The sequence below is a fragment of the Semicossyphus pulcher genome, unplaced genomic scaffold (assembly GCF_022749685.1).
Source record: "Semicossyphus pulcher isolate SPU_LCO1_2020_fin unplaced genomic scaffold, fSemPul1.0.p SCAF_11, whole genome shotgun sequence".
In the NCBI taxonomy this organism is placed as follows: Eukaryota; Metazoa; Chordata; class Actinopteri; order Labriformes; family Labridae; genus Semicossyphus; species Semicossyphus pulcher.
Genome location: NW_027211615.1, coordinates 29,857,581 through 29,882,681, shown reverse-complemented (window position 1 = coordinate 29,882,681; position 25,101 = coordinate 29,857,581). Strand labels below are relative to the sequence as shown.

Here is a 25,101-nt window from a genome sequence, read left to right as displayed (position 1 = left end):
GAGCTGTTAGTAGTAAACCAGTTAACTCGCTCACACTGTGCACACTGAGCGTACTGCAAACTAGCCAAATAAAAGAAGTGATCTCATTCCTGCCTGCACTTTGTGAAACTGAAAAAAAGCCTCGACCCAAAGTTTGTGAACAGTTCAGAACTTTTAATTGACTTAAAATTAAATTCTGTCTGTGACAGTAACCACTTCATTCAGCCAAGATGTTCCTTTTTAGCTTGTGGACCTGTCTGGCTCTGAGCAGTGCTGTCACTGTGAGATTTCTCAGCTTACCTGAGGTTTGACCTCAGCACAACAAGGATTCAACCTTCCAGCCAAGAACAGACCAGGTTAATTTAAGAGACTGACGTTTATATATGTGAGCTTTGACTGTAACGTTACCTTCCGCTGAGCTGCCAAAGAACTGTTCAAAATAAAGTAGGAATCAGGTGCAAGCGAGAGAAATCTTTCAACAGTTAAAGGGCTTGTTAAATCTATGGAGGCAGAAGTGCTACGTCGCTAACACAATGATCACAATGGTACGACTCTTTAATCCCAGGTAGCCCCGCCCTAAACCCTCCTCTGCTTAATGGATGTGTGACTCTAAACGGGAGCATCAGTGACTAAATGAACATCATGCTGTGCTGAAGAAGACTTGAGCCAGAGACTGAGACCATAAACTCATTAGGAACATGTTTACTGAGGGAATACATCAGCTGAAAGCAGGCTTGAACCAGTGTTCAACAATTAAAAGATTCATTTATTTAATGTTTTCTATGTAACATCTGTATTTACTGAAATAAATGACAGCACAAACAGTGAAAGCAACACGAATGGAAACCAAAGAGTCAACATCAGACGCAAAGTGAGCATCAGTCATTCTAAGTAAGGGGACTTCTTAGTGCTGTACTTTCTGCTGCTGAGAGAGACAACAGGAAGTACCTCAGGCTGAACCCAGGCCACTGACTGCCAGAAGAACTGCACCAGCTCTTCTTTCACAGTCACAGGGGGTCACATTGATGCGTGATTCTCTACACAATCATGCTTTGATGCTGAACACTGTTGGCTCGTTGAGGACAGAGAAAGTCCAGTTAGCCAAGAGTTGACAAGCTAAGCTCGCGTCTCAACCTCATCTTCAAAATAACAGGTCTCCATGCTTGTCCTCCAACTCTCAGGTGCAGATGATCGTCTGGTCAAACAGAAATTAAACTCAAGCTGAGATCTGCGACAGGAGCAGAGGAACTGTACGTCCAGGAAATAAATAAAAGTGTAGCACACAGGTTTGCTGTTAAGAATCAGAGTTACAGCTTTATAGACGTTTCTTTACAAACATATGAAGCTCCTTTTTCCTATGTGAATAAAAACAACTACATATCTCAAACATGGTGCATGGCTGCCGATGGTCACTGAACAAACACACAAGTTATCGATGAAGTCTCTTTCATGGACACAGAGCGGCATTGATGATCCTGCTGGAGGGAGCTCAGATGCTGCTGCGGGGTCCGGACACTTTATTAGCAGGATTTTGATAAATAAAAAACGTCGCACAGAAATGTACATTTTCAGAACCGACAAAGAAAAGCTCCTGATGAAACAAAATGTCCTGGCACTGAGCTGCGTAGTTTTGCATGTCCACTGCTGAAGACACCTGGCAGCTTACACTGATGAGATTTCAGTTTGTTCTGTTGAGTCACATGAAGTTAGCGTGTGATTACATCTCCAGAAACAAAGTCCGGGTGTGGTCCTGTAGTCCTCAGACTCTGCTGTCAGCAGGTTACAGTGCATGACTCTCTTGGTTGTTTCCAGCAGTCGCATCAGGACGTTGTTTCTGGATAAACATGTTAACTTTTTTATGAATATGTTTGATCATTAAAGCATCACATGTGAATATCTATTCACCATCCCACTGTTCAGGTGGTGGCAGGCGCTCTCAGCTGAGACAACCCGACCTACACACAGCTCAACGCCACATGGGAAACCTTCACTTAGATTTACAGCAACACGCCCTGTCAGCTGCACAGTCAGACTCTTTCTTGTGAAAAACAAAACTGTTTCTGAATACGTAGAAACATTGCTCACTGAACGGTCATGCTGTTTCCATGTTGCTAAACTTTGGCTGACATGTGCAGGATGCCTCTTCAGTGACCGCTGGCCTTGGCCTGGATTTCATTTGTTATCTTTAAACCACCAACCGTCCAGTCAAAGGAGGGTCACTTTATTATCACTGCTTTACAATCTAACAACAGAAGGTTACCGAGAACAATTTCTAAATGGAGATATTTCCAACAGAAGTTCTTCCTGTGGGTCTTTCTTCTTATTCCAATGGACTGTACGATTGTTCAGTGTCAGCTGGAGGAGGAACCATTCTTCTCTGTTCCTGCTGCCCGTTCTTTCGCCATGACGTTCTCTCTCGGGGTGAAAAGGGCAGCAGACTGAGCCGACACAGCGTGGGCAGTGGGAGTATGGTTGGGTTTGTATGTATAGTCCCAGTGACCCTTCCAGGACCCCGTGAAGGCATGAACAAAAGCAACTATGCAGACACATTAGAACACTTTAGAATAAGGCACATGGAATAGATAGATCATCAATATTTACAGAAGATATGGCTCGGCACACAAATGCACAAACGGCCAGTTTAAACAAATATCACAGTATTAAAACAACACCAAGACATAACAGCAAACTCCTTTTCTTCTCTACCTCCCCACCTTGTGTTGATCCTGTCCTCCCTTCTCTGCTGCCTCTCATTTCCTCTCTGGCAGCCGGGTCAGCCGATTCTCTAATTGATATGATACAGAAGATCGCATCGACCCTCTCTGACCAGCCGTCGCTCTTGGACACCCCTAACTACTCAAGAGACGCAGGGTTTTAAACTCTGCTGGTGACTGTGTCCGTGATTATGGTCTCTGGGTTGTGAGCCGTTGGGTGCAGTTCACAGGCTGCCTTTTGAACGTTTGATTGGCACTTTCATACAAAGCAAATGCAGTGCATTAAGATGGTGGCTCTGGTTTAGATTACAGGATTTAGAACTGAGCACATCTGCTCTATTTAAGAAGTATTCTGTCCAGTCTTTTTATTCCAGTGGATGGATAATTAATGATTACAGTTAAGGGGCTCCTACAACAGCTCTGTACTCCAACAACAACACTAACACATTCAAATACAGAGAGATTTAGGATTCAAAGCTCCAGAGGAAAGGGAGGATAGAGGAAAGGATCCAGGTGTTCTAGACGACAAGAGAGAATTTTAGAACAAGTTCTACTTGTAGGTCAAACATGTGACGGAGTGCTAGTCAAGACATCTCCTGAGTTCTACAATGTTGGTGTTGGACCTTTGGGAGCCTGGTGAGTTCTACAATGTTGGTCAATGACTTCCCATAGCCTGAAGGGTTTTAAATATGTATGCGGGATATCCAGATGTCTGAAGCGTTCGACAATGTTGGTCACAGAAGTGTTCGTGAATGTTTGTCAGGGACGACCAGGAGCCTCGAGAGCTCTAGCACTTTTGAATGTTGGCTCTGTATCGAAACCTTTAACAGAGCCTCTTCAGTCACTGAAGCTGCTGGAAGGTTGATGTCACAAACTACTAGAACAATTTGGGCAGTTCCAAAAACAAAGATGGAGGCTCCAGAAGGTCTGCCCCAGAGCACTGGGGGAAGCTTTAGAACCTTGTGCTGTGGGCAAAGCTGTCGGACATGATGATGTTCTTGTAGAAGTTGTCGGTGCGCGTGGAGCAGTAATCTTTCACCTTGTCGATCATCTGGCTGACGGGGAGGATGGAGGAGGAGGAGGAGGAGGAGTTGGGCTCCACTTCTGAGGAGGACGGGGATGAGGAGACACACTTCGGGCTGGTTGGGCTGGAGTAACATTTCTCTGGAAGCAAAGACACACAGGGATTATGACTGAAGTATTCTCGGAGCTGTTAGAAGGAAAGGTGACAGTGATGATTAACATTTCAGTTTTGTTCCTACAAAACATATCAACACTCAGTATTTAACAATCAAGTATTAGTGTTAACAGATCTGTCATACCGTTACAGCTTTGTTTAAGGTGGCATGTTTTCAGACCTGTGTTACACCTGGGGATCAATAAAGTATCTTATGTAACATACAGCAGAGGAACTCATCTATTCACACATAAAACAGAGTTTAAATTAACTTTCAAAGAAAGTAAAGCTACAAGAGGAACGTAAGTGAAGACGTGTTATTCTGCCCTCTGCATACACGGGCAGTGCTGACAGATAATGTCTGGCACACACCGTTCAAAGCTCAACACTCACATGTAAAACACTCATTATGGCCCTGATAAGCAACCCTCTTCAATAGGAGTTTTCAGTGAAAACATAGAATGTGTTTATTAAATATCGAGTGATTATTTTAATATTTCAGGAAGACATTTTTGTTACAGCGTGACACACAAGGTCGTGGTGGACTGAACTTTGACATTTTGTTTTCTGGACTTGAGTTTATGTTGAGACTGACAGACGCATAAAGACCTCTCATCATATAACAACATCTCGCTATCATGGCTTCAACTGGGAGGAGGTCGAAGGTCAGGGGAAGCGAGCAGAAGTCAATCTATAGCCAGCTGAACAAACAGAGTCATCAGATGTCAAAGATCAATTTGAGCAGAAACAAGGGACACCATCCCCTCCCACATAAATCACTGTTATGATGAAACCAAATTCCATCCTTCAGTCTCATGACGGCGAGCGAGCCGGCCCCATCCACGAGTTAGTGATGGATTAAGTATTTGGGTTTTTTAACACTTGAGTCCATTCTTGAGAATTGATCTGGGCTCCTTTCCCCACCATATCTAAAGGCTTGGATCCTCTAAGCGCTGGATCTGCTCTTGGCACTATTTTTGGGTCAAATTTGTTCTCACTCTCCTTTTATTGACTAGTTTTCAACCTGAGTTCCAATTGCTACCTCGTGTTACTCTATCCGAGGAGGTGGGGAAACAGGCCTAATGGAAGCAAAGCAGTTTCAACAACCATCTCTGCCAGACATTTAATTTTCTGTTTCCTTATTTCGGTCTTTTTACTTCCGAGCGTTAGCCTCTTGCGTGCTAGGGAATCTGTTTGTTGTTTGGTGCTTGTTGTCTGCTGTTTATCTGCATGTGTCCTTGTTGTTCTGGTTCTGCTCTCTTCCTTCCCAGAATCCTGCAAAAACCACGAGTTACCGAGCCAACAGATAATACAACCAGGTTGAACGAAGCTACACTCGGTAATGTCACAACAGCAGTCCCATTTTTAAAGTCATATTTCATTAATAAAGAAGGACAACTAGCAATGATGTTGTGTTTGGATATGTTATGGAGCTATGTTTTGGTTTAACTTTAGCGAGCAGAATGAGGACCAAATGGAAAGATGTGTGATACACAGTTAACATGAAATGTCCTTCCTGGTCAGCTACATTGTTCAGTTGAGGCTCCCGATGAAAATAGAAAGAATCTGAACTCTTGTGGTTTCTATAATTGACTTGCTTTGTCTGAAGAGAATTCTGCGTTCCACTTAAATAAGACCATCTGACACTGTTGTTGTGTTTCAGATCCTGAGCACCACTTCTGGTCCCTCCATTCACAGAGATTTCAGCAGATTGTCGACTAACAGAAAAACATCTTCTGGATGCCATCTGATAGAAACAGTAAGACTAAATAATGGGAGGCCAGAATGATTCGCTTTAAGGTCCAGATTGTGTTTTCTCCTTTGGCAGCGATTGAAGGGGTTTTTGTAAGTCGTACAGAAACCCCTTTATTGTTTGACCCTAAATGCTCCTGCGATCCAGCATGTGGAAAGTTGAAGGATGAAGTAGAACAACCAATAAAGTCTGCTTGGTTTAGCAGCTGGGGGCAATTGATAGGTCAAAGAATGAAGGACTTTCACCCAGGCAATTGGGGTCAAGTCATATGAGCAACAAATGTCAGCGTTTGGTTCGTTTAAACAACACTGAGATGTTTCCTCAGTTTTAGCGTGTACTTTTTGTACCTACATCTAATCTAAGCGATAGTTTCCAGTTAACCACTTGTGAGAATTAAACCGACCTTAAAACGAACAGCAAACGGATGCTACCCTGTGCCCCTGCATGAGAGGCCGAAGATGGGGTGGTTTGATTGACTCTGGACAAGAACCTGAATGACATTTGGTGGATCTGACACGGAACATTGTGCATCACTCTTTGTATCACACAATCCCTTGTATGTGTATATTTGGGGGGTTTGGACTCCTTCGAACTCATGGATATGTTGTTAAAGCTAGACTTCCTTCATTGTTTATCATCTCCTCCCCAACAAAGGGACTGCACCCTTGGCGTTTCCGGTAAGCCAAGGCGCAAGTAGGAACATTATCACTCTGACCAACTGATGAGGAAAAGTACTTCATCATTAGCACACGCTGTTGATGCACTTGAGGAGCTGCTGCTATAAAGTAGCGACGCCTGGAACCAGTTAATTTATTTAAATAACATTTCTTCATAGAAGCGTTCGTGGTTTTCTTCTGACTGCGAGGTCAGGACTTTCTGAAACAAGGTTTTCATCTAGGAACGTTCTGTTGCAAACATTAAAGCAGAACGTATACAATTTGGGCCAAGTCAAGCACATACCGTCCGTGTGCTGCTCCTCTGGTACCATCACATATGTTAGTATTGCAGTGTAAAGCAGGAAATAATTTTGTTGTCTTTGAATCCTGCTGTTCAGCCAAAGTCTTGTTTGGCATGAACGAGGAGCTCAATCACTGCTCTTTTTCCTCCTTCCTCTCGGTGCCTAATCAAACAAGAAAGGGATTAAGTTGTCTTGCTTAGCTCACAGCCAGGATTCACAACCTCTCTCCCAAAATATGTCCCTGTGCAACAACAAGATATAGTTGCTTGTTGGCCTGGGCCACAGTCACGGCTTTCCTGCTTCCTCCATCCTGGACGATCAGAGCTCTGACACTGATTATGCCCCTGGCTCCGCACTGAATATCAAGGATGGTCGTGTCCAATAATTATGACTTTTGAAATGCTCGGTCACACAGGGATGTCTCTTTATGTTCCTCAGAGATCTTTTAGGACAGGGATAGAAACTGAGAGTTGAACCAGTGCAACATTTGCGACCTCAGGAATATCAGGTACACCTCGGGGCATAAACATGTTTATGAATATTTCACCTGAAACATCTGGAAACTATACATCGAGAGGCTGACGCCGGTGCAACTCTGGGATGTTGTTGACAGACTCAGAGAAAAGACATGACGCTGAACGTTGCTACAGTCACTCTTTTAAATGGATCGTAAAACTGCACTTACAATTATTTTGATGTCAACAGTTCACTGGTGTGTCACGGAGACGGCTTTGTTCACAGAGGATTATCACCTGCCTCTGCACTCGTCACCTCAGCGTCTCTCAGCGTTTGGATTCACTCTCACCACAACAGTGTTGTTCTAGTCATAGAAGGCAGATGAGTGCTAAGTGAGTGCTATCAGCTGAAAAATGTATCAATATGTAATAGCCTTGACTTCCCCACCAAAACAACTAATGCAGTGTAAACTAACAGTTTGGAAGGTCTGATTATTGGAGCTCACTCTAAAGTTGTATTCAGAAAGTAAGGCGTATTCTTTGGAGCGGTGTGATTGTATACAACGTCATTAAAAGATTAAATTCTTGCCAGGAAACGCTCATCACGTAAACATGGAAACTTGTTTGAGTGGAAAGAACCGACTTTTATTTAGAGATTTCAGAGTTTCCTCGCCTGCGGTCATCAATCAGCAGGTAAACAGGGAATCATTACAATCGTAAATGTTACCAAATGGACAACATGTCCTGGCTGCTGATTAGCAAAGCAAATGAGGCGAATTACCTGATTTGCTGGGAGCTTTCAAAAGTATTATTCCTAGTAGACATTGTTTGGTTACAGTGATGTAGCAGAAAGGCCCTTCAATCCAGACAGGACTCAATCCAACACCAACCTTTTATAGTATATTATATTTTTCATTGAGACATAATCTTTGGATTTAAAAAACACAGACAAACTTCAGGCAACACTCCCAGCATGAAATCTGATTATTCTGCTTAAAGTTGCAACACCTTTTTTAGATATAAAAATGGCCGACAAAAAGGCACTGAGGACTTGTGGCAGCCTCCGTTAGAAACAGAGTTAACTGAAGGCACATGGAATCAAACCCTGCGCAGGAAATCCGTCTGAACATACTGCGGACGCTGCAGCCGCCTCGTGACACTTCTCCCTGAGCTGAGATGGTATAATAAATGTCCACGTAAGTGTTTGCAGGAATGATCAATTCTGAGATACATTCGCACTAAACTGAAACTCATAACTCAAATGAACTGTGAGAAGTGCAGTTAGGAACAAAGTTTCACTCCTTCAGAGAGTAACACGTGCAGGAATAGAAAACAAGACATTATGCTCTCACAAGTAGCTACCCTACAATTTGGAGGAGTTTACAGACCATCAACAGCTAGCTTAAAATTGACTGCCCACACAACCTCACAGCAATGAAGACCTCCAACTCTGAACATAAAGCAGGAAATGCTGTAATGTAGGAGTGTTAAACACGAGGTACCAGAAGTCACAGCTCCTCCTTTGGTTGAAGCGAGCTGCCTCCTGCACCCTGCTAGCATGTCTCAGACCAGTCTGATCAAACCAGCTTCCTCTTCCAGGATGAGTAACAGGACTGTGATGACTGATCCCTACTCTCATTACTGTGACTCAGCAGGAAGAGTTCAATGACTCTCTGTACTAAACCCAATCAATCTCATGCACTGTTATTATACACATGTAATTGTGAGCTAATTTGAACCCCTTGGCTGAGACACTCAGGGGAAAATTTCACCGTCAGCATGTTTGATGTCAGTTGACACATAGAAAGACCAATAAAGAAGGAGACAGTGGTTTAGGTCCAAAGTGAAGCAAAATATTTACGAGTTATTTTTACCAAGTTCTGCTTTAACCTAACCAAACCGACCTTTTCCCATTAACGACGTGTTGGAAGAAAACAGACACTAAAAGGTTCTTTAAAACCAATTGTGAATTGTACCTGGCAAAGACATTAAAGGGTCCATTTAAACTAATGGGCACCTTTTACCTTTGACAGGCACTAGATGTGTTCTTGAAACAGGCCCAGCCTTGTATTAGAAAGTATGAAAACAGAGCTTTAAACAGAACCTAAAGGCTACTACCTGGCGCATCTGTATGAGGGACCAAAACCAACTCACACAAGTTATATATAACTGGCTAGCACACACGGCCTGAGTTTAGGTAAAAGGGAGAAGGTTACAAACATGCTGATGCCTCCTGGGACGAGGGATTCATCCCTGTTAAAAGATTTACTCTTCACTGATCGATAAAAGATCTACAAGTCCTTAACGGCCTGGACAAAGAGACAGTAGGACAGCAGTTTGTCTGTAATGCTTGGAAACAAACCAGGTGCTACTTCCAAACTTTTTGACTGTTTCGCTGTTTCCCAAAACAGCCACAAGCTGAGTTCAGACTTTATGTGGAGGTTTCCAGTCGGTCAAATCTGTCTGGGAATCAGGCAACGTGCACTTCACAAGCACCTCTCAGGTGCCTCAGTTAATGCAGGATGTATTATTCAAGTCCTTGGCTGAGTTACCTGAGACTCTGGGTGATAAATGAGTCACAAGCAATGACAGACAATCAGCAGGAGTGGGCAGTGAAGGATTCACAGACGGCCTTTGGTATGCTTTTATTCTGTTACGTGTTTTGTTGTGAAAGTTAAAAAAACCCGACCATGTCTGACAAAATTACCTACGTTTATCATCATCATATGATCTGTATCATGAAGAGCACATTGGGTGTGCCACAAAGATCAGTGTTCGGCCTCCCATTGTTTCACTATAATAATCTATCTATATACGCTGATGACACTGATGTGTACATACATGAATAAAGCGTTATGTTGTTTTATTAAGCGTGCAGCTACTACATGTTAACCCATCCTGTGAAGAGGTCACCCAACAGTATGTTTTGTTTCTTTGGGGAGCTCTTAGTTGAAGAGGGATGGGCTCTATGAGATTGTGACTACACACACCACTTTTTGTTAGTAGCATGAATGTACCTTTAGGTTTTGTTCTCCTCAGTGTAATTGACAATAAAGATAAATTAACAATATTCGTTAAGTTTGTCCTGTTTGCTAACATGCGTCAGAGGCTTTCAGGTACTTCTGAAGCACTGATTAGCATCCTCCGGCCCGTAGCAGTGGCACAAGTAGCTCTGCAAAGTAAAACGAGCAGTAAACATAGAATAAGTGTGTTTTTGGGATTACACCCAAAGTTCAACCACAAGTTTGTTTGCAGTGCAGAACGTGAGCATAAACATCTTGAAATGATAAAAATGTGCAAACATGCGTGCTATGAAATATGGAAAGTGACAAGTGCATGCATTCCTGTGGGCCCGACACACACACACACACACACACACACAAACATACATACGTCACTACACTGATACGGCGCAATGCAATACCCTGAGGTATGTGTGTGGTCCACAAGCGCTCGGCCACAAAAACCACTTGGCGAGATTTACAGCAACACTCCCTGATAACAGTGAGGTGCACATTCCCAGAAGCCTCTGTGATGACAGGAATTTGTTGACTTTCTCATCAACCCACTACACAGCACCTGTTTCCACTCAGGAAGCTACGAGGAACATTAAGTCTGAAAGTGGCGTCGCTCACTGTGCAGCGCACGGCTACTGTTTCACAGGAGAGTTAATCATGAGATATGAAACACACAAAGTGGAACGTTTAGTCTCAGGGGACGTAGAAATAACTAAAAAGTTTGAACGTTCGAAAAATGTTATGTGATTTATAACAGTTATTGTTGCTTCGATTTCTTTCATGTGTTTTGTGGGGAAAGGACGACATTGTCTGCAGAAACAAAAGTTCTCTCTGGCGTTCCTCAAGGGTCAGTCCTTGGCCCGCTGCTTTTTAATTTGTACATACTCCCACTTGGATTTATCATAAAGGAACATAATCTATCCTACCACTCATATGCTGATGACACAGTTGTACATGTCCCTTTCCTCCGGTGATCTCAGTCCTGTCAACAAATTACTAGCCTACATAAATGATATTAACTGCTGGATGTCCACAAACTTCTTAAAACTGAGATACTCATGGTTGGCCTTAAAATCACACCAGTCCTCAAACCCTTCATTGGCTCCCCATACATTACAGAATCACACTCATGAGTCCATAAAGCACTCACTGGTTCAGCTCCTGAGTATATTTGTGACCTGCTCACAGACTACAGCCCGATCTGGCCCCTCAGGTCATCAGGTGGAGGTCTTTCAGCCGACCCTCAGATCCGGTGAGGGGGCCTTCAGTTACTGTGGTCCGTCTCTCTGGGACAGGCTGCCTGTTGACCTGAGGTCCGTCACATCTGTGTCTACTTTGAAACTAAACTTCAAACCATCCATTCTCCCGAGCATACCAACAGTTAATCCAACATCTTTGGTATTTAAATCTGTGTTTCCCGTTGGTTTTATTGGCCTTGTTTTAATGTTAAATATGTTTGTCATTAAATGTTTATTGATTGTTCATCTGTGTTTCATAAAGTCATTGGACTGCATGAAAGATGCTTCATAAATAAAGTTATTAGTGTTTTGTCAAATAGGAAACTGGACTGGTGATTTACAGACGATATTTACGAAGACGGATCCAGACGCTGCTGACTACTTATGGAATAAAGAGGAAAGATAGAACTCTGCGAGTATTTGTCCAATAAGTTTCTCTCTGCACCCTCACACTGATGGTGACTACTGAGGGATCAGTATTTTCATGCATGGATGAATATCAGTGCTTTGACTCGTGTTTTCAGGACACAAGAAGCAGTTTGCTGCAGTTTTGAATTAAATGGAGCTAAAAGATGTGATTTGGTGCACAGATGTGACATGTAACTGGAACCACTGAGAGATGAAACAGTTTTCAGTGGGACTTTGGAACACTGTGTAATGTTTGGACACAGAACACAGTGCTTCGACTACATATCTGCCAATAACAACCCAACATTTGGTGTTAATCTAAAAGAGCAAACCTCAAATTATGTCATTAATTCAAAACAAACACATCACAGTTAAACGTGGCAGGTGTTAGCGTGGATGCAGTCTGTCGGGGCGTGCTTGTTTTTGCACCCTGGAGCACTCTGGCTGGGTGGAGTTGTAGTTTTTAGTCATGTGTCAGTGGGGGACAAATTGAACTCCCATTCAGAGTGTCTCAGGGGGCAAGAAGATGGCGTGATGACATCACAGCAACCGGCCAATCACAACACACAGTGGCTGCTTTCCCAAAATGTCTGCAAATTTGAGGTTTTCTTTTGTCTAAATAAAATATTGATTTAAAATCCGCTTTGACCGCAGACATTTTGGGAAACGCAGAGCGGATCACATGATGCTGGAAGCAGGAAGCCAATCAGCTTTAGCTTTACCTCCGTCGGTCCTCCACTCTTGCTATTGGCTGGAAGAGAATTCTACACACCAAACACAGAGGTAGATACATGAACATCACAGGTGGGAATATCACAGAACCTTCCATAGTTACAGTAACAACCTGAAATATCTGAATGAGCATGGAGACTAAACCGTTTACCTGCAGACTCACAGATTTCAGCCTGCTCTCACTACAAACTACACAAATACAGCGGCTTGTTCAGTGACCCAGTGCTTCAGAATAAGACGCTGTAGGTCCCCCTCTCTTTCAGAATGCTTTCCTGTAACTTATGTATGTACTTAAGAGAAATGTGCTGTTGAAGTCAGGTGAGGTAGTGTGAGGAGGGCAAATGGGTGTTGGTCTGGAACACAAACAGGACATGTTTCATCACAGAAAGCAGAGTTCGATTCCAGCGAGGAATCAACCGTCAATGTTGACTTTAAGAAGCCGTCGGCTAAAGTCTGACGACGGCCTCCGAGATCAACGGTGAACATGTCGGGCATTTCGGTTTAGCCAGCGGTTAGCAATGAACGACTTCCTGCCCAGACTTCCTCCTCCGTGCGCTGCATTGTTTACAGTCCAGTCAGCAGCTCGAGAAGCGACCGTGTGTTCAGGTCAAAGTGATATTTATTTTGATTAACGGCTCTTCAGTTTGCTGAAATAACAACATCAGGATGCAGATTAGGATTAGATGCATTCGAGGGAGTTGGGAAATCTGAAAGCTGAACGGCTTTCGTGAAAGCGTCAGGGAATTTATCTCAAGTTGTATATATCTCCAACAGCTTGTTAGCTGTTAGCTGTTAGCATGCAGACGTCTGTTTATAGAGATTAATAAGAAGCGAAATCGTCGTCAGATCACGCTGACGGGAGTCGGGATGTCTCTTCGGTGGGTTGCGTTCCGCCTGCTTTTCTCTCCACACAAACTGTTTTTCCTGCTGATACGTGATTGGTCAATACTACTCGGACTACAAACGTACTACAAATGGAAACCAGAACACTTCCTGTACTAAAATCCGGTCGCTCGCCTACTGGTTCTACATTTATAGAGATGTAAAGTTTTGTAGCGTATATATGAGTCACGTAGGTCACCTGAGCTGTTTGTTTTTCAGGACTGAATGAGTTTGAGTCTGCATGTAAACATGGTTATTACACATCAGACAGTTTTTAACGTCTCATTTACAGTGATAAAAGATGAGACAGAAACAGGCTGACACTCAGGGACAGCCCATATGTTTAGTGTTAATACAAGAGACGTTAAAAAGGAGAAAACCTCAGCTGCACATCAAGTCTCATGTTTTCATCTCATTCCCGTACTGGACAGTTTTTCTCCACCTCCCTCTCCAGATCTAACCTCTGAATTGTGTGTGTGTGTGTGTGTGTGTCTCACCTGTGTTGCTGTGTCTCTTGGTGAACGGGTTGAGTGTAGCTTTAGCTTTGGACGTCCAGTTAGCGGTGCTGGAGCCGAACGAGCTGGAGGACAGAGACTTGCCCAGGTTGTCTGAGCTCACCTTCTTCGTGTTGTTGGTGGCTGTCTTACTCCAGTCTGCAACAGACACATCAAACAATCATCAATGCCCTCTGTATCAATGAAAGACCCTTCTTTTATGTTTGTTTTATGTCCCCTTCCTTCCTTTCCTTCCTTTCCTCCCATCAAACCTCCTCTTCATCTTTCTCTCACTCCTCTGTCCCTCTCTGCCTCCATTCTGTCTTTCTTCCCTCTTCTGTCCCTCCTTCTTTGACATCTTATTCTGGAGTCTCCCCTTCTTCTCTCCCCCACATCATCAGATGTTGTCACACATAATTACACCACAGACATCAGTAACACACAACAGATGTGGAAGAGATGATTTCATGCGACCTGGTGGCCTGAAAATCAGGAGCCAAGTGTAAGTGCAAGGTGCAGATTGTGGACTGACAGATACATGTGAACAAACACTGAGAATCTTCTGCAGATAAATTCATGCTCATGTTTTTGAGCAGCTTTCTGCACACTGAACAGACTGCATGAGGCACTCATATCTTTGTTTGCACACACAGGGATTTTGAAGTTTCTGAAAATAACTGTGTGCATGTAAAGACCAAACATCTAAAGTACAAAGTACATCTGAAGTCATGTCTCTATGCACTGGTACTCTCCGCCTATGACACACGGCACCAAGCAGCCCTCCAGAGGGGAACGTATGACGTGTACACGACGGCCTGAGAGCACAGATTTGGTGTCTTCTTGCACGTTCTCCTGCAGCTACTCCATCATGAACAAAGATCTTAGTTATCGCACGCTTTCAACATTCAACATGCTAACTGTGACAATGCTAAAGTTCTGAGTCAAGCAGCTGTAATGTTCATGAGAAGCACCACAATCCAAACGTGCAGGATGGAGTCTGTGTAGGCTCGTACGTAAGTTCACACGAGGACGCCGAGCAGCACATCGTCTGTGTTTACACGAGCCATGTAGGAACACTGATGGTGTAATGAAGAGTGACCTTTTCATGACATTTGACCTAAAAACAGACTCTGCTCTTCAGCTCAGCTCTAATAAACGTCTCTGTCTGATCTTCATCGTGTAGCTCAGAGGAGGTCATCGCTTGTTTCCTGTTCTGCTGATTTAATAACAGCTCTGCCTGCTTGATAACGTGCATGAAGGTTGCATGGATACACTAAGAGCGCTGCTCCTGACCTCTGTGTTAACATGACCCTGAAACATCACAGGCTCTCACACAGAAATGGACTGAATCTGGAACCTGTGGTATGAAACATGAGAAGCAGCAAACTGACTAAGCACACCTGGAGGACTTCCTCTTTTAAACACGACTCTGTTGTATCTGTTTTTATGAGCTGCAAAGCCGCACAGACTCCGGTTTATATTTTAATAAAGACTTTTTTCTGCTGCCGTGGGAATCTGGCAGGAGACACGCAGACAGATTTGACAGGACTCCTGCGGAGGGATGCCAATTAGCTTTACTGTTCTGTTGTGAAGATCTACCTGAGACAAACAAACAGGGACAGACAGACAGGCAGGCAGGTAGACAGACGGGTACCTGAGTTGTCTGACAGCCTGAAGCGGCCACAGCAGAGGTACCTCCTCCACTGCTTCTGCACGTTTTCTTTCAGGGCGCAGTGGAAGATAAATATGAACAGACCTGAAGAGAGAAGGAAAGAAATCAGAGAGGAAATCTGTTTGTGTGAAGTCAGAGAGCAACAGGTACAAAAAGATCTGAATGTCTCCGGTAGATAAACAGGCTGTGATGGCTGCAACATAATCCTTGATGGGTCAAAGGTCGTCCAGTAAAAGTTCTTGTTGTTTCCACTGACAGGCTCAGATTGTTATTCTAAGTGTGTGACAACATGACAGAAAGGATCCCTACAGAGATAGACCTTTTTGTTACAGAGGAAGATGATTGTTTTAACCACAGACAGACGTTACATCGCTCTCTGCACACACACCAGACTCCATTCATAAAAACACTGATTTAAGCTCACAGAACACAGGGGCTGCTGGTCTGCTGCTGCCTCCATTAGTTAGTTAGTCTGTGTTGTGTAGCTTTGTTGTTGGTCTCTGTTAGTTTGTATCAAACACAATATTGATGTAACACACTGATTGCGGCAGCGGTAGGCCAGTAACTCCTTTGTCCTTTGAGGTAAAATTGCTGTTTTTGTCAATGGAGTTTGGTGGCTTTGAAGAGAGCGATGTTCTGGCTGCTTCCAGTAAGAACAAAGCAGCTTAGTCTTTCCACTGCTGCAGGCTGAAGCATCCTACAGGAGCAAATCCAATTAGTTTTTGTTTTCAAACTAGGGCCCAGGTTTAAAAGTACTGGGATGACATTCACTTCACAAATTGAACAAAAGCCGACAATTGAAATCCTGCGGTAGGACAACAGACATGTCGCAGTGTTGTTTACCTTGCAGTGAGTTGAAGATGGAGAACAGGTACATGAAGGCCAGGTTGACGGGCCCCCAGGCGAACAGAGCGAAGCCCCACGTCATCCCCAGCAGGAAGGTGAGGCTGACGACGCTCCGCAGGTTCCGCAGAACCTGGAACAAAACACAAGAGTTTATCCTCTCTGAGCTGATGCTTCTGAAGCTCACCTTTGATTTAGCTGTAAATGGTGTTAATTAAACTCCTGTTTTTGGTCTATTTCCTGTTTGATTCCCGATGAAATGGTTCAGCCTCTTATTTCTTTGAAAGCTGCTCTTTAACATTCCCGTGCTTCGATTTTAGCCAGGACATCTGGAGATTTACAGACCATTTTATAGGCTGTGCTTTTGTCTGAGGCAAATAAAAGTGAGTAAAACAACGAGTTAAAAGGATTGTTTTCATGCACATCCGTCTTGGAGCTTCTCAGCTGCAGGATAACAAAGATGAGGAGCACTGTGATCGATCAGCAGCATTTAAACGTGCGAACAGACGACTGTTTCCACCGTGCTGTTTCTTCATCTGAGCCAGGACACAGCGGGGCGCCAACATTTGTCTAAACTGTTAAATGTTACAAATGGAACAGTTTTTCTTGTGGAAGTGAATTAAATGTCGTGTTTGGGTTCTAGAGAGCGCCTCAGTGAAAGACTAATGAAGCTGCTCCCTCCCTCTCAGAGATCACGTCTCAGTGCAACAGCCCGTCTGAGGTTACAACTTCTTCTTCTGCCCTTTTCTTTGTCTGTTTGTGGCTAACGCTGCTCATGCTAACTTCTGCTTTATCACTTCCTGTGCACCTGAGGATTCTCTACACGCTAATTCACAGACCGTGATCATGAGTACAGACCTCCTCTCTCAGCGTGCGGTTGCTGCGTTTGCCGTTGCGTCCGCAGATCTGCAGCATCACCACCACGAACATGGCCACGTTCAGCAGAAACACCAGGCAGAAGTAACCCACGCAGGTGGTGTAGAAGACTGCCGAATTCTGGATCCAGCAGCTGAGCAGAGAGGAGATACACTCATTGTAGATCAAAATATGTTAATAACAGCTCAGGTAGGATCATACATGGACTCATCATGAAGACCTGGACTCTGGACGTCAGTACGGAGCCTTTTTAGTGCCATAAGAAACGCTCTCGTGGTGCGTGCGCCAAAAAGATCAAAGTTTTAAGCCTCCAAAATTCTGTGCAATACCAGAAGTGACCACTGGGCAAAGCTGGAAGCAAGGCTGCATGCTGGCGCTGCATCCAACTCCCTTTGTTTGATTGTAATATAATGTATAAAGGAGTTCCTGCTGCTGTAAACTTGGTAATATTTAAATCCAGAGAAAGCTCATGCACCGTGTTAAACTGTTGTGTCCTTATTTTGTCGTTTACACGTAAACACTGAGGGGCATTCACTGAGAATGGATTGCGGTCGCTGGTAGCTCCATAAATTGCATCATTTGCCCCCGCTATCTGCCCCGTGTCGGGTACTCGAGCACAAACACGCTGATCGCGTTTACCAGAGTCGTGCAGTCCGCTCTTGTTGTGCGTCTGACTGTGGAGAGAAGCTGTCTGCTCCTCCGCCCTCTGCTGCGCGGAGCTCCACACTGACGGAGCTGAACTCCATGCAGAGATCGATGAGGTGCAGGGAGAGGAGGGGGCCGCTCTTTCACAGTTGATTGTAAAGTTTAGACTCGACAGGTGTTTCCTAGTTTAACTGTAACGCAGCTCGTTCTCATGTAATGATGACCGTCTCCACACGCGCGGACCGAGGTTGAGCCTCAGACAGCCCCGGACGGATCGATCTCCTGATTATGATAATAATGACAAAATATGTTAAACAGACATTTTATATTTTTGGTGACGTTAAGGTGGAAGTGTCGTCCTGATCGGTGGAAACTCTGAGCGTGACAGCACTGATGGTTCTCACAGATCAGACTGGATCTGAACTGAAGCTTCTGTAACTACAGAAACAGAGACAGAACAAACAGACTCCTCGCTGCGCTGAAATATGGATTTCAGTTCATTGTGTGAGTTAACTGGAGTTTCCTGGAAAAATGAAGCATTTACAGTCCAATATAAACATCTTCTCATGTGTGCTTATGGAATTTCCTGCTGTGATTTTAAGACCGCACTCATGAAAAACATCCTGCACGTATGTTTTCCATAAGTTCCTCTGCAGCTGTGTCCCAATCCACGGGCTGCAGCCTTGGAAGGAGGCGGTCCACAGAGGATGCTCCATTCACAGCCTGCGTAGATCATTAAAGCTGAACTGAATTGAGACGGTCTGGTTAACCCTTGTGTTGCCTAGCAACAGGTAGCTAGAGGGCTGAATGACTAACGTTGAGCAAGTGAACCTCTTATTTTAGAGATAATTTGTTTCCCTTTCGTTTTCATTAACATGTGTAACGCAGCTATTCCTCTGAGTTAAACCAAAACCTTCTACATTTAAAGTTTGTTCTTCGTCCGCGTAAAAGTCCGCCATCTCGTTTTCATTGGTGCACAATGCAACTCGGGATATGCTGGGCTGTGAAGGATGCACCCGATGGATCCTTTGCAGCCCGGGAAACAGAGGACGCATCTGAAGGAGCCTTCGCATTGGGACAGCCTTCAACTCACTTCTGTGACGCAATCGGCCTTCAGATACGTCCTCAGAAGGACGCAGCGCCTGGATCGGGACACAGCTTAAGACTGTGACTGTACGGCCTCTGTGTGTTGACTTTCACTCACAACTCTGAGGACCCCTCTCCTGCGTCTCCTCTGCCGTACTCCTGCAGGCCGTACGAGTTCTTATCCACGGCGACAACGATCCCCACCAGCACTGCGGGGAGACCTGAAACACACACACAGTCCACACATTCAGGACGTCTGCCTCTCCTGACTCTTCAGTGATGGATACATCCCTGGTGAAAGCATCCTGTGGGAAGTTTTCATTTTGCCTTAATGATAACAAGTAACTGCTGGAGTGACATATTTGTTTCTATTACATTACGTGTGCTTTCTAAAGTGATGTGTGTTTGGACCCTAGAAGACATCCAGTTCAGCAGCAGTCACGCATGTTCAGGTTTTCACTCGGTGGCCCAAAGCTTCAAAATATGACCCTCTAGGTTCCCTCTGGTGACACTTCCTGATGCTGTCCTGTAGCTGGTGGAAGAAACATCACAGAAGCTGCTGGAGCTACGTGAGATAAGGGTGACAAGATGCAACTACCCTTGGTGGTACTCTTTGGTGGCAGGGTGGACAGAGCCTTCACGCTATTGGGAACCTGTCACGTATCTCAGGGTCACAGGTCACCTGAGTACAGCAAAGACTGAATTAACCTTCACCTGCAGCAGGATTCCAACCATGAGCTCTTGTCAGCCGCAGCCACCCCTGGTCTCTGACATCGCATGTTTGTGAGTTTCATTTGGGGACTGGAAAAGTCATCAAAGTGACGTCCTGGTCTGCAGGCTTTATTTTGAAGGTGACTGGATTTTGAAAGTCTAACCAGATGTTGCACGCTAACTTGAACTCTGAGCGCCGTGCATGCCAAACTAACACTCGAGGGATTCCAACAGGGTCGTATTTTGAAGCTTTGGGCCACAGAACAAACTGCAGTCAGAAAACGAAGCCTTTTTTTGCGTTGCGTTGAAATCACAGTGTGAGCCTCTCACCCCAGCCGACGATGCAGAACTTGAGGATGTATCTGCGTATGTAGGTGTTGAACACCTTGACCAGGGCGATGTACATGTGGATGGACTCCAGCCCCATCCAGGTGAACGAGGTGAGCAGGAAGTAGTGCAGGAAGACGGCCACGGACAGACACAGCCAATCGGTTTCCAGACTGGCCAACCAGCCGTCCAGCAGGAAGACCATGTTGAGGAAGAGCAGCGAGGTGCTGAGGTTCATCAGGATCTTTGACGGGTAGTCCCGCCGTAGTTTCCTGTGGGAACACAGAGACGTGGTGGGTGGTTAGAACATGATTTGTTGACATCTTTATTCACTGCGGCTTTTCTTCTGTTCCGTATACTCACAGAGGGCCCCTCAAACCACTGGAACAAATGCTTATGTACATTTGTGCCTGAAGCTTCTACACATGAGACTTTCCCACAGGTCGGGACTGTTGCACATCATCTGAGGTTTGAAACTTTAAACATGGACTCAAACACTTCTCCTGGGGACTTTGGGAGGTTTTTCAGGGAAGTCAAATATTTACTTGCATGTTTCTTCTCATTGAACCTCCATCAGATCGGCAAAGTTAGAACACAGGGAAAAAAGAAAACCTTCCCATGGTCACTGTCTCTATAATCATCACGTAGATAAGAAATGTGCCAGGAGCAAACACAGTGCATAAGAAGACTCACTCGAAGGCGATGTAGGTGAGCAGCGTGGCAGCAGAGAAGATGGCGGAGATGCCGCAGCCGATGTAGGTGATGAAGGTCAGAATCTTGTTGCTCCTCGGGTCAATGTGAGGTGAAGCTCCAGAAATGTCCTGAAGACACAGACAGAGACAGCAAGGATTTAGAGAAGACAAGAGGAGATGACAAAGGGAACAAGAACCAGGATCCTTGATGGGTCAAAGGTCGTCCGCTAAAAGTTCTTGTTGTTTCCACTGACAGGCTCAGATTGTTCTTCTAAGTGTGTGACAGCATGACAGAAAGGATCCCTACAGAGATAGACCTTTTTGTTACAGAGGAAGATGATTGTTTTAACCACACACAGACGTTACATCGCTCTCTGCACACACACCAGACTCCATTCATAAAAACACTGATTTAAGCTCACAGAACAATAGTTTCTTGTCTACCGCTGCCTTAATAGGTTTACTTTTTTAGTTGTTATTCTGTTACACAAATATGTTGTTGGATCTTTACTACAATTTAAAATACCTGAGTCATTCAATATCATTAACTAACTAATCAATATCAGCAGTAGACAAGCAACTCTGAATTCTGCAAGGTAAAATCCCTGTTTTTCTGAATGGAGTCTGGTGTGTTTGCAGAGAGCGATGTAACGTCTGTGTGTGGTTAAAACAATCATCTTCCTCTGTAACACAAAGGTCTATCTCTGTAGGGATCCTTTCTGTCATGTTGTCACACACTTAGAATAACAATCTGAGCCTGTCAGTGGAAACAACAAGAACTGTTAGTGGACGACCTTTGACCCATCAATGATTATGTTGCAGCCATTACAGCCTGTTTCACTGCTGCAGGATGAACACATCTACTGGAGACACTCACACACTGTTTGTATCTAATATAACAAAATTATTTTTTTTAAATGGGACCCAGATTTAAAAATCACTGTTGTATAACATATTTGCTCTAACTGGATGATGTGTGGTATCTATATCTCTTGTCCTCAGTCACTGATGTAGTTAGAGGCTCTAAACTGTAAACAAATAACTTGAAAGAGTTCAAACCAGCTGGACTGTGACTTTTTAAATGATGCAGTAATAGTTTATGTCCTGCTCAGAGTCATGTCGGTGTGACACACGATCACACAGTCTTACCATGAGGATGCCAAAGTGTGTCAGGTGGTCACAGAGGCAGACGGTTTTGTTGCTGGTGGATTCTTTGGACACTCTGCAGCCTTCCCCGTTCCAGCCTCCGGCTCCATCTAGTGGCAGCACACAGGTATTACTGCACATCGCATTCACCTCTGACAGGGCACAGCTTTTTACAGGAGGGAACAGAGATGACTGAGAATAAAAAGAACTGAAGCTGATTCAAATAAAAGTCAAAAAGGTCAAATGTGAAGTTTCCTTGAGGTTTGTTGTTTCCTGCGGTGAGGTGAGGTGAACGTCTGACTGAAGGTCAGAGGACATGCAGTGAAGACAGACTTACTGTTCATACTGAAGTCCCAGAACATGCAGACAGGATTCAGAGACGGCTGCCAGGAGAGAAGAAATATTTGAATATTTATTGAAGATATTAAAGACCTCGAGTCAGGATTTCAGAAATAAATCCCTAACAAACCCCGACACGTCGCTCAGAAGACTCTGACAGGAGATGAAAACAGAATTTGTTCTGTGACTTATTGAACGGTAACTTGCCATACTAAAGGTTTCCGTTCTCCCCTCTGCCAGTAACAAACTGAGCAACTAAGAAATATATGACAGCGACCATGTGATGACAAAAATCAAACAAACGGTCAATAAAATAAAATGAAATAAACAGAGAAAATAAATTATATAAAATATAATAAAAATACATTTTGAAAAACATGAACAAAAAAATGAACATAAAATTCAGAGCAAAACATTGAAAAGGACAAAACACAACATTTATATAATCTAAAGATTATTAAACATAAATACATAAGAACAAAAAAAAGAGAAAATATATATATATATTAAAATTCCAAAAATGTAAATTTAAAAAGAGAAAGCAGAAACAAAATAATTTATTACAAAATAAATAAAAAAGAGAAAAAGTTTATGAATTATTATTATATATATTGAGAGTGCACGTTGTAGTGTTCAATGTGAAAACATTACCACTCAGCCATGTGCACACTAATCAAACACACACACACACACATTGAGCCGTACCTGTTCGGACAGGTGAGCGATCTCGATCTCCACCGGCTCCTTCAGGTCTCTGATGGAGAAGTTTCCCACGCTGCTCGCCACCACGTAGCTGTTCAGAGAGCGGCCGTGCTGCTCCTTCTGAACATCAATAATGTGTCAGTGTTTATTACTGTCTGATAGATCCATGAAGGACGTTCACCTTTGTTCCAGAGTGTGTGATGGAAAACACCGGACTCACCTGGAACAGGTTTGTGCTGCTGAAGAACATGAAGTTGATCCTGGACAGAGACGATGTGTCGACGTCGCTCAGAGAGACGCTGGACAGCAGAGACGCTGGGAGGACCACCTGAGCTAAAGGGTTCACCCGCTCGGACTCAAAGTCAATCTGAGGGAGGAGGGGAGGAGGGGAGGAGGGGAGGAGGGGGAGGAGAGAGGGAGAGAGGGGAGGAGGAAGAGGAAGGGGGGGAGGAGAGAGGGAAGGAGGAAAAGGGAGGAGGGGGAGGAGAGAGGGAGAGAGGGAAGGAGGAAAAGGAAGGAGGGGAGGAGAGAGGGAGAGAGGGGAGGAGGATGAGGGAGGAGGGGAGGAGAGATGGAGAGAGGGAAGGAGGAAAAGGAAGGAGAGAGGGAAGGAGGAAAAGCAATGAGAGAGGGAGAGAGGGAAGGAGGAAAAGGAAGGAGGGGGAGGAGAGAGGGAGAAAGGGACGGAAGAAAAGGAAGGAGAGAGGGAGAGAGGGAAGGAGGAAAATGAAGGAGAGAGGGAGAGAGGGAAGGAGGAAAAGAGGAGGAGAGGAAAGAAGGATAAGAGGAGTAAAGGACAGACGGGAGACAGGAGGAGAGGAGAGCAGAAGATGGCAGAGGTTAAAGGAATGAAGGATAGAAGGAATTAAGGAGAGAAGTGGGTAATTGAGGGGAAAAGAGAAGATAAAAGTCGAGGGCATAGGATAGTGGAGGGAAGCGGAGAAGGGGAGGAGAGGAGGAAAGAAAGAAAGGAGGGAGAAGGGAAGGTAACGAAAATAAAGGAGAGAGGACGAGAAAGAAAGGAAGCAAGTTAAGAGGAGGGTAGAAAAGGAAATGAGAAACAGAGAACTTTTAGAAAATTCCTTCAAAATAAAAGTCCATGAAGATATACCTGAGCTTCGGTGGTGCTACCTGAGGGTCGGTGGTGCTACCTGAAGGTCGGGGGCGATGCATGAGGGTCGGTGGCGCTACCTGAAGGTCAGGGGCGTTACCTGAGGGTCGGTGGTGCCACCTGAAGGTCGGTGGTGCTACCTGAAGGTCGGGGGCGTTACCTGAGGGTCGGTGGTGCTACCTGAAGGTCGGGGGCGTTACCTGAGGGTCGGTGGTGCTACCTGAAGGTCAGTGGTGCTACCTTAAGGTCAGGGGCGTTACCTGAGGGTCAGTGGTGCTACCTGAAGGTGGGTGGTGCTACCTGAAGGTCAGGGGCGTTACCTGAGGGTCGGTGGTGCTACATGAGGGTCGGTGGTGCTACCTGAAGGTCAGTGGTGCTACCTGAAGGTCGGGGGCGATGCATGAGGGTCGGTGGTGCTACCTGAAGGTCAGGGGCGTTACCTGAGGGTCGGTGGTGCTACCTGAAGGTCGGTGGTGCTACCTGAAGGTCAGGGGCGTTACCTGAGGGTCGGTGGTGCTACCTGAAGGTCGGTGGTGCTACCTGAAGGTCAGGGGCATTACCTGAGGGTCGGTGGTGCTACCTGAAGGTCGGGGGCGTTACCTGAGGGTCGGTGGTGCTACCTGAAGGTCGGTGGTGCTACCTGAAGGTCGGGGGCGTTACCTGAGGGTCGGTGGTGCTACCTGAAGGTCGGGGGCGTTACCTGAGGGTCGGTGGTGCTACCTGAAGGTCGGTGGTGCTACCTGAAGGTCGGGGGCGTTACCTAAGGGTCGGTGGTGCTACCTGAAGGTGGGTGGTGCTACCTGAAGGTCGGGGGCGTTACCTGAGGGTCGGTGGTGCTACCTGAAGGTAGGGGGCGTTACCTGAGGGTCGCAGGTGCTACCTGAAGGTCGGTGGTGCTACCTGAAGGTAGGGGGCGTTACCTGAGGGTCGGTGGTGTTTGGAGGGATGAAGGCGCTGAAGGACGTCCCGTTGAACATGGAGGTGTTGAGGGCGGAGATCCCCAGAGCCAGGTGTCTGGAGGTGATGCTGATGGACTGACCCTCGAACTCGATCTTCTGAACCAGCTCGTCCACCGTCTTCAGCGCCCTGAGGAGAGAGAGCGAGTTTAATGTAACGAGTTCTTTGTAAAGCGCTGTGAGCTAGA

The 25,101-nt window shown here is 45.0% G+C and overlaps 1 protein-coding gene across 3 annotated transcripts in view; it reads right to left on the bottom strand.

Moving 5' to 3' along the window:
• Nucleotides 1–1,409: 1,409 nt before the first annotated feature.
• The window catches only part of adgrg6 (adhesion G protein-coupled receptor G6), a 77,485-nt gene continuing 53,793 nt past the window's right edge, over nucleotides 1,410–25,101 (bottom strand). For 2 of the 3 annotated variants that reach the window (XM_069657418.1, XM_069657419.1), the window contains 13 exons: nucleotides 24,878–25,043; nucleotides 23,067–23,213; nucleotides 22,850–22,966; nucleotides 22,143–22,188; nucleotides 21,809–21,915; nucleotides 20,661–20,788; nucleotides 19,971–20,239; nucleotides 19,048–19,150; nucleotides 17,181–17,331; nucleotides 16,323–16,455; nucleotides 15,462–15,563; nucleotides 13,811–13,966; nucleotides 1,410–3,857 (listed from right to left, as the gene is read on the bottom strand). In XM_069657418.1, the coding sequence (XP_069513519.1) occupies nucleotides 3,646–3,857; nucleotides 13,811–13,966; nucleotides 15,462–15,563; nucleotides 16,323–16,455; nucleotides 17,181–17,331; nucleotides 19,048–19,150; nucleotides 19,971–20,239; nucleotides 20,661–20,788; nucleotides 21,809–21,915; nucleotides 22,143–22,188; nucleotides 22,850–22,966; nucleotides 23,067–23,213; nucleotides 24,878–25,043 (1,837 nt within the window). In that variant the 3' untranslated portion in view covers nucleotides 1,410–3,645. Of the gene's footprint in view, nucleotides 3,858–12,421; nucleotides 12,464–13,810; nucleotides 13,967–15,461; nucleotides 15,564–16,322; nucleotides 16,456–17,180; nucleotides 17,332–19,047; nucleotides 19,151–19,970; nucleotides 20,240–20,660; nucleotides 20,789–21,808; nucleotides 21,916–22,142; nucleotides 22,189–22,849; nucleotides 22,967–23,066; nucleotides 23,214–24,877; nucleotides 25,044–25,101 lie in introns of all 3 variants that reach the window. The other variant, XM_069657420.1, reaches the window with a different exon arrangement.